Source organism: Hydra vulgaris, chromosome 02 (genome assembly GCF_038396675.1).
Source record: "Hydra vulgaris chromosome 02, alternate assembly HydraT2T_AEP".
NCBI lineage: Eukaryota > Metazoa > Cnidaria > Hydrozoa > Anthoathecata > Hydridae > Hydra > Hydra vulgaris.
Genome location: NC_088921.1, coordinates 51,000,816 through 51,010,873, shown reverse-complemented (window position 1 = coordinate 51,010,873; position 10,058 = coordinate 51,000,816). Strand labels below are relative to the sequence as shown.

Below are 10,058 nucleotides of genomic sequence, written 5' to 3'. Positions count from 1 at the left end.
ATTTAAATTTTGTACCAAAATGATTTCTTTTTTTTTTTATATTTTTATTCTAACAATTTTTTTTTTATGGTAATAGTTTTTTAATAATTTTTTACATTATTATTTTTAATATTTTTTTAGTTTTAATTAAGATGAAAATAGATTTGAATAGAATTTTATGCCTTGTGATCTAAAATGGTATGTATAAATAAATTCACATAATCAAATAAAAAATGAAATGTCATTGAAATTTAGATGGTTATGGTTTATTTATATGTTGTTGTTTATTTTATTTTTTTTAAAAAAAAAACCTCCAAGTTTTAAAGCATATGCATATTGTTTGCTCATTTTAAGGAAACATTGTAATTTAGGATTTTTCAAAATTTTCGGATGAAAGTTTTGATGTGAAAGAATGGATAAACAATGCTCTGCAAATGAAAAGTACTCTTGCTGATGTAAGTTTTTTAAATACTTGTTTTAAATGCATTTAAGTTACAGTAAGGCATATGTTAACAACAAATGAAACTTTTTGAATCAATTAATCATTAAATCTTAGAGACAGTTTAACACAAGAAAAAGTTGCGCCCAGAAACTTATGCACTCTTGAGAGAAAATGTGGTTTTGTGGCTATATAAATATAGTCAAACTTTTTATAAATGCTTTCTATAAATGTTATATAATGGATAAATGATAGCTTTTAATTTTTTGTATTATTCATTCATACAGTTTGTGTAATATTTTTTCAAAGTTTTATTGTTTTTTAATAAAATATATAAAATATATAAGGTTTAATAAAATTTATATATATAAATTAATAGATTTTAATAAAATATATTAAGGTTAACAAAACATTTTTTTCCCAAAAAATTCTTGCTACTCAACTACATGCACAAAGATAAAAAAATTAAAAGCAAAAAATTAAAGATATTTTATCTTTTAATTTTTGTTTGTTTCGTACATAACACAACGCTACAACATAACACTTTATTAAGTAATTATGGAGTATTTTTTATTGATAAAACAAATAAAATATTATATTGCAAATATACTATGTTGCTATTGACATGGCATATTTGTTTTAAAGTATGTTACTACTATACTATGTTGCTATTAACTAATATGCCATATAACCCTAACCCCTAACCCAAACCCTAACCTTACCATCACTAAGAACAATAGCTATAATTTAACTACAGAACAATAGCTGTAGTTTAACTAAGGAACGACAGCTGTAACTCAACTAAGGAAGAACAGCTGCAGTTCAACTAAGGAACAACAGCTGTAATGAAAAATTGAATAATGTGTACAGTGTTAATTATTAAAATCTTGCGTTTTTATACTAAAAAAGAAATAAATATACAGTTTTTTTGTTAAGTTGTTCTTAACTTTTTTTGTTAAATTGCTCTTTATTGTGTTTTTTTTCTAATTGTTGAACTTTATCATTTTGATTTTAGAACCAAGTATCGAGTCTTGTAATGAAACTTCAGTTATGCATTCAGGTGAGACTATCAAGAGGTGAATTAACTCAAATTTAACAAATTGCTAAAATTTTTGCAAAAAAACAAAAAGTGCATTACTACTTTAATCCACTTCAGAAGCATATACTTAAAAACAAGCATTTTTATATGATACTAGTGTTCCAAAAAGTAAATGCAATAATTTTAAAATTGGCTTTGTCTGACCTGACAAAAAAATGATCTAAGTTACCTTTGATTAACCCAGAAATAAGTTAGCATTCGCGATTTTTTTAAATAATATACTTTAAAGTTCACTAAATGGCTTGAGCCCATTGTGATTTATGATTGTTTAGTTTGCCCCTTGACTATTATTTAATAGATTTTCAGTTTATGATATTTTTCTAAAGAAGCTTAGACAAATTTTTTTTGGGCTATCAAGAAATTAAGTTTTTTTTTGCTGGATCATTGTATTGTTAGGTAGTGGTGTAGTGCTAGAGCACTTCCTTCAGAAATTCTGTGTTCGATCACCACATCATTGTTAGTTTCTTTGTGCAGCAGTCTTGTTTGAGGTTTGTGTTTTGGATTTAAAAGAATTAAGAGATTGTAACATCAGTTAAAAAAATAAGTCTCCTTGATTGTATTGACTCCTAAGCTCTAGAGAGGTAAGGTTACAAAAAAAAGGTGAATTATTTTTTGTAAGTTGCCTGCCTCAAATGTGAGACATTTCTTCTCAGTTATTGATTCAAAAATTAATGACAAATTAATTCAAATTTAATAAGTTTTCTTTTTTAATTGTTTGTAAACAGTTACGTATTAAATATTAAATTTACAATTAAAAACATTAGGAAAACTTTAATACATTAATGAATGTTTTTGACAAAGCATAATGACTGTAATTTCAACCTAAATATTTCATGCAAATGTTTGCAAAAGTAAACCTTTGTTAGCGGAGTTTTTTTTGGAAGACTAGTTTACCACATATTTAGAGCTAAACAAATCAAACAAGTTTTATTTAAGATAAAAAATATTTTAACCGCAATAACATAGAAAAAAGATTAGTAAAAATTTTTTTAAAATTTCTTCCATCAATTTAGGGGCAAGTCGCAATTTAATTTTTAAAATTTTTGTCACCGATACATGTAATTTTTTTTGTGGCATATAGTTATTGAACCATTTTTTACAAGTAGTTCTTCAAAAGAACTACTTAAAAAAATATTTTAGTTGTACTGTTTTGTTTTCTTGTAGCTTGTTGCGCACAGTTTCATTTGTTTTTGTTTTACTTTGCTGTGATACTTCTTCATCTAAATTTATTTCTTTACTTTTCAAGCAATCCTAGTTTCATATTGGGTTTGTTTTGTTTAGGATATCCGGAACATTCCATAATATTTCCTTATTCCTACATCCTAATGTTTTCTTGAACGTTTTACCTAATTACTTTAATTTTATTTTAGTTTGAAACTTATAGAATGTTACATAACTCAAATTTTAACAAACAATTTTTTACAACTGTTTTTTTATTAAAAGATTTTGTTCAAGTTATTAAATATACATTTATTACTTTTGCTTTGGTTTGTTTGTGTTTTTTGTACATAACTAAGTAACTAAGCAACTCATATATTGTGTATTAAAGAGTTTTTTTCGTTTTCAGAAAAATTTTGAGCCAAAGAGTTTGCATATTAACTCTTATCATTTATATTTTATCAACTCTTTTTTTATATAGTTTTATTTTTGTTTTTTTTGTGTGTTTTTTTTTTTTAATTGTAAAGCATATTTACAAGTTATTTTCATAAGTTTGTTTGAAGAAATTTTTTCAAAGATATAGTTTTTTATGAAATCCCAAGATTTCCTAGGAAGAAAAAGGCTACCAAGTGGCATATTGCAATTTACCATTTTATGTAAAAAAAAAATGGTGTTGCATCTGACTTGCACATAATGCCTAAAGCAGTAAATGCATCTTATTTTGCATCAAGTTCATATAAGTGTTGCTTTGTTGCATATGTTGAGTTGAAGTTACAATTATAACCTGGACAATTGTGGCTCTCGGCAAGTTAACGAAAAATTAGCTTGTTTTAATAAAGTTATTTTTATTTTATTTTTAGAATGATTTTTATTTTTGTTAACAAAGTTTGATGAAAGTTAAGAAACAAAATGATTTTATGTAAAAACTTCAAAAAAAAGAGTTGTATTTTCTAAATATACTCTTAATTTTAAATACACAGTTGCATTTTAGTTTTTTCTTGTTTACATGCAAAATAAAAAAATATAACTCAACCTAAAAAAGATTTTTATTTATACAAATCTTTTTTAGGCACACATAAAATGACTAACGCAAGTGTGGAGGTAGTATATATATATATATATATATATATATATATATATATATATATATATATATATATATATATATATATATATATATATAAATTTATATAATAAAAAATTAATTCAAAAGACCGAAAAAAGTTTTAAAACTTTAATAAGTATATTTTTTTAATTATTTAATAGACTGCCTGCCCAAACCAAACCCTCAGTCAATGTAGCAGCACTCCTCACATGTATACCTATTTGTCAGCTGATAAAGCAACACTCCTCGCATGTTCTATCTATTTGTCATTCGATGTATGTAAACAGTAAAAAAATAAAAATAAAAACATTCAAAATGCTTTAATTTTTTTTTAAATTTGTAAAAACATTCTGTAAAAACATTCTTTTACTTGCGCTTTTGCGGAACCTATATTTATATAGTCATGACAGTCAAGAAGGTTACTCTTTTTTTTTTTACTTATTTTATGTTGTTACAATTCTCTCTTGTAAGTCTCAATGAGCCAGGCTGTTGTGCAAAAAAAATAACTTGGGTGTTGTAGTATCCTGTTCATGGTGTGGCTTGAATTCTTGCTTTTCTTGCTTAAGAAAAAGCTTTTAATGGTAGATCGCTGTTGTGTTAAGAATTTGTAACATTAGACTCATTGTAAAACAAAGTTAGATATTAATTTGGTTTTTGACTTTTTGTACTTTTTCAGAGACAGTAAAATCAGAAACAAAATGTCACAAAAAATTCCTATTATTTTTAAAACAGAAATAAACTTTTTATTTTATCAAAAGAAATACTTATAAACATTTATTTTAGAAAGTTTTGTGTTCATTTTTATTATATATTCATTCTATTTTATTAATAGAAACATGATATCTTAAAGATTTAAATATTGGATTATTTGATTATAAATTTTGTAAAACTGATTAATAGAATAGATTACCAGCTATATTTCTAATCATTACAATGTATTGTTTCCCAACAGTACATATGGTTTTTATTTAGAAGTTAAAAAATGATAGAGTTCTTTAACTTTTTTTTTTTTAAATTTGTTTTCTTTAGTTCTATTAAGCACTTGGTTTTTGTTTTTTATATTTTATTTATTGACAGGAAGTAAATAAGTCACTTGAAGAAACAAGTCGAGTAGCATTGAACAACATTCCTCGGTAAATTCTGATACATCATTATATTTCAAAAATCTATAGTTAAAAAGACCAAGTTTATTATTTGTAATTAGTTAGCATAATTAAATTAATTTACATTTTTATTTCAAAAATCTATACCTAAAAAGACTAAGTTTATTATTTGTAGTTAATTAGCATGAATAATTTATACTTTTATTGCACATTAAGTTAGGTGTCCAAAAAGTAACACTTTTAAAAAAAAAATAGTATTAAGGACTTGTTAGCTGTTCAAAGGTCTCTGGGGACCTCTAAAAATGTTTTTAACTTAAAATTTTAAAATACAGTATATATTTTTATATGTAGAACATATTTATATAGTATCTATGGGAATTTTAAAAAATTGTTGTTTTTCGGACCACTCTACATTATATTTTTGATTAGAGTTCTCCGGGAAGTGGAAAGTGTAAAAACTGAAGCTTCAGTTTTAAAGAATCAAATGGCAGTCCTGAAAGATGACATAAGACTTGTAAGTGCATAGTTTCCTTTTATATATATATATATATATATATAATATATATATATATATATAAATATATATATATATATATATATATATATATATATATATATATTTAAACAACTTTAAAAAGTATTCTACACAATAGAGTGCTCAATGTTCTTAAAAGAACAGAGCAATTATATTAGTAGTAGAAAATCACTTAACAAATATTTTTTCCATTTAACACTGTGTTTCGTCAACAAAGATTCATCAGAAAAACTGATTTTCTGATGAATCTTTGTTGTTAAAACACAGTGTTAAATGGAAAAAATTTTTGTTAAGTGATTTTCTACTACTAATATATATATATATATATATATATTATATATATATATATATATATATATATATATATATATATATATATTTATATATATATTAGGGTGGCTCTTAAAACAATATTTTTGAAAAAAACCTGTTCCTACCCCTTTACTTTGCTCTATATAATACTAAATACTAGGTTTAAAATTTTTTTGAACAAAAAATTATTTTAGGGGTAGCTCAAGACCCTTAAAAATTTGACTGGTCCCTAAAATTTTGAAAATAAAAGTTCTTCTAAAGTATGTCAACCTGGTACTCAAAAGAAGCGAAATTATATAAAAACTTCAAAAAAAGTAATCACTTAACAAAAAAAGGATGTTTGAAAAACTATTTTTTTAAAACTTGAAAATAATGACTTTTTTTATTTTTAGCTTATAAACAATAGTTTTTATGCATTTATTTAAGAAAAAAGTTATTTTTTTGTTAATTGATTATTAATTTTAAAGTTTTTATATAATTTCGCTTCTTTTGAATACCAGGTTGACATACTTTAGAAGAACTTTTATTTTCAAAATTTTAGGGACCAGTCAAATTGTTAAGGGTCTTGAGCTACCCCTAAAATAATTTTTTGTTCAAAAAAATTTTAAACCTAGTGTTTTAGTATTATATAGAACAAAGTAAAGGGGTAGGAACAGGTTTTTTTCAAAAATGTTGTTTTAAGAGCCACCCTAATATAATATATATATATATATATATATATATATATATATATATATATATATATATATATATATATATATATATATATATATATATATATATATATATATATATATATATATATATATATATATATATATATATGTAAATTATGTTAGTGTATTTTACAAATAGAGTGCTCAATGTTCTTAAAGAACAGAGCAATAATAAATTAGTAAAAAACACTTATCTAACTTTTATCTTCGACTTGAAGTTTCACCATTGTCTGGATCATCAGGAAGAGTTTTTGAGATTTAGTAACTCTTCCTGATGATCCAGCAATGGTGAAACTTCAAGTCGAAGATAAAAGTTAGATAAGTGTTTTTTTACACTAATATATATATATATATATATATATATATATATATATATATATATATATATATATATATATATATATATATATATATATATATATATATATATATATATATATATATATATATATATATATATATATATATATATATATATATAATTTTATAATATATATATATATTTAAAATTTATAATATATATATAACTTATAATATATATATATATATATATATATATATATATATATATATATATCTATATATATATGTATGTATATATATATGTATATATATATATGTATATATATATATATATGTATATATATATATATATATATATATATATATATATATATATATATATATGTATATATATATATATATATATAATTTATAATATATGTATATAATATGATATAAATATAATATAATATACTATAAATATAATATAATATATATATATATATATACTTTATTATATATATATATATATATATATATAAATAATATAATATAGTATAATATAAATTAAAATATATATATATATATATATATATATGTATATATATATATATAGTTGTTTTGTGGATTAAAGTTGGCTCCTACATATACATGTATTAACACTGCCACAAATGCTGAAGCTTCCATATTTAAAAATATGTAAGATTTTGTTATAATTTTTAATTTAATTAGATTGAAGAAAATACATCTCAATCAATGAAAGAGTTGATGTTGATCGATAGCATTAAAAATCGGATGCAATCTACTTCTCTTGCTCTTCAGGTTTATTCAATTTTTGTAGTATTTAATATGTTTATTCAGTTATTTTATACAATATAATATTGTAAAAAGTATTTTTATTGACTAATTTATATTAGTTCTTTGTTACTTCTTTATTTTTTTTGTTTTTATGAACAAAGTTAGTAAACGATTAAAAAAATTGTGCACAAATTGTGGTTAAAAATATGAATTAAGTTGGAGTATGAGTTGAAAATATGCAAGACTTTAATATGGTGAAAAATTATAATGTAGTAATTGATATCCTTTGCTATGTTTAAAGCTTTTTTGTTGATATATATATATGTTTTGTATGTATAATATAGTTTATCAATATTGTTACTTAAAGTGTGCTTTTAACTCTTTCATTAAATCCAGATGCTTCAAATCATATTTTCTGATGTTATTATTTATGTCGTTTGTAAACTTTTACTTAACTAAATAAATCTGAAAGTTTTTAAAAAAAAATTCATTACAATTTTGTTATAGTTTATATCTCACTTCATTTGTCTGAATGTAAAAGCTGATGTTAATAGTATTAGCTGTAATATCAATCTGAGATAACCACTATTTTGCTCAAAGTACGTTTTTGGTTTGTTGAGTTCTTGACCTTGAGCACTGTCTGTATAAGTGTTGTTTATACATATATAATTTTTTTTTATATTAGCCAAGAACTCTGTTGTTTAATTTAAATTTAATGTTAATGTTTGTTGTTTAATTTAAGTTAAATGTTTAACAATATCTTTGTGTAAAATAAATTCAAAACCTCAACTTTAAGTTCATTATGTCAAATCACTTAAATATTGCAAATCACTTGTAAGTGTAACAATCATGTCTGCATCATACTAATCGCTTGTGTAAGTATGATGCAGACATGACACAAGTGTAACAATTTTTTTGATATTCAATTTGTGCTTTTTATTAAACAATATACTAGGTATAATCACAAGTTAATTGTTTTTTAAAATAAACTATATATAAATGTTAAAAAGTGCAGATTCAAAAAAATATTAATTGGTATATTGATCATGAGATACAATAAGTATTTAGCAGTTACAAATTTTCTAACAGTTACAGTTATTACTTACTGAGTTCATTAGTTTTATTTGAATAGCATTAGCAATGCCGGTTGTGTCCATTATATCAAATTTAACATTTTATTGAATAAAGCAAAAGAACATATTACAGATATGTTGCAGAAAATGTTGCAACATCTCTGTGACATTTTAATGAGGTATTTTATGTATCAATGGAGCAGATGTCAGGATCCATTTTACAAGCTATTCAGGTTGACTTTCTAGATCATTGGAAGTATTAATCCAGTAATGAAAAATAGAAATATAATTAAAAAAAAAAGAAGCTAAAACACAATCGTAGAACAAGGCAACAAAATTACTAGAACTAAAAACTAGAGAGAAAACAAGTCCGATGTACAACTTTTTCTACAAGTACAACTTCTTCTACAAGTACAATTTCTTCTATAACTTCTTCACAAAAAGGATAGTCAAACAATGGAATTAGCTGAAATATTATCATAACACTTACACATTTTAATTTTGTATTAACATTCACAACATTTTTTGTTATATAACATTTATAACATTGTTTGTTACATAGCATTCACATCACTGTTTGTTACATAGCGTTCAAAACAATATTTGTTGCATAGAATTCCCAACATTTTTTGTTACATAGTATTTATAAAATTGTTTGTTACATAGCATTCACAACACTGTTTTTGGAATAAATGCCCTACTATAAGAAAAATAATGAAATATTTTTTTAATCTTGAAACTTTATTTACTATCTTTAATTTAAATCAAATATTTTGCTTTTTGAACTTTCTTGAACTATTTAAGTGTTTTAATACAAATGGTTTTTGTATATTTTAACATTAAATATCTAGGAAGCTGATAATTGGTCTAAATCATCCTTAAAAGTTACAGAGGCTGCACTTGTCGGAGATGTTGAGCAGGTATACCAATTGATAGATGTTACGAAAAAAATGTTTTTATGTTGTTAATTTTGTTGCAAAAATTTATTTATAATTAGTTAAAATTTATTTATAATTTATTAAAATTTATAAAATTGTATTATTTTTAAAAAGATTAACATAATTACAGGTTGCACAAAGGTTGATCAGCATGCAAAAAAGTCTGGTATGTTTTTTTTTTTAGTTTTTTACTAAAAGTTAAATATTTAATCAGAAACACCTTGTGTTAATGTTGATAATTAGGCAATGGCTACATGTCATGGTTGAAAATATGCAGGCAGAGTTATTGTTTATTTTAAAACCAATTATAAAATAAATATCATAATTAGGTCAGGCACAAATAAATTGGCCAAATGCACAAGTTGCACTTTTTTTCTAGCAAACAAATTGTTAAAAAAATTCCAAAGTTTTGCAGAAGAAAATTTTTATTTGCAGCCATTTTTGTTTTTTAAGAGCTTTTAAGCAACTACTCTAGTTGTTGTTTTCTTATTTTAATATGAAAATTCAGTTTCAGTTGTGAA

The 10,058-nt window shown here is 22.8% G+C and overlaps 1 protein-coding gene across 1 annotated transcript in view; it reads left to right on the top strand.

The window, feature by feature from the left end:
• Positions 1-77: 77 nt before the first annotated feature.
• The window catches only part of LOC100198688 (conserved oligomeric Golgi complex subunit 7), a 48,753-nt gene continuing 38,772 nt past the window's right edge, over positions 78-10,058 (top strand). Inside the window, exons 1-8 of the mRNA XM_065791297.1 lie at positions 78-177; positions 351-434; positions 1,434-1,478; positions 4,858-4,913; positions 5,313-5,397; positions 7,461-7,550; positions 9,451-9,519; positions 9,668-9,703. Of these exons, the coding sequence (XP_065647369.1) occupies positions 175-177; positions 351-434; positions 1,434-1,478; positions 4,858-4,913; positions 5,313-5,397; positions 7,461-7,550; positions 9,451-9,519; positions 9,668-9,703 (468 nt within the window). The 5' untranslated portion in view covers positions 78-174. The remainder of the gene's footprint in view (positions 178-350; positions 435-1,433; positions 1,479-4,857; positions 4,914-5,312; positions 5,398-7,460; positions 7,551-9,450; positions 9,520-9,667; positions 9,704-10,058) is intronic.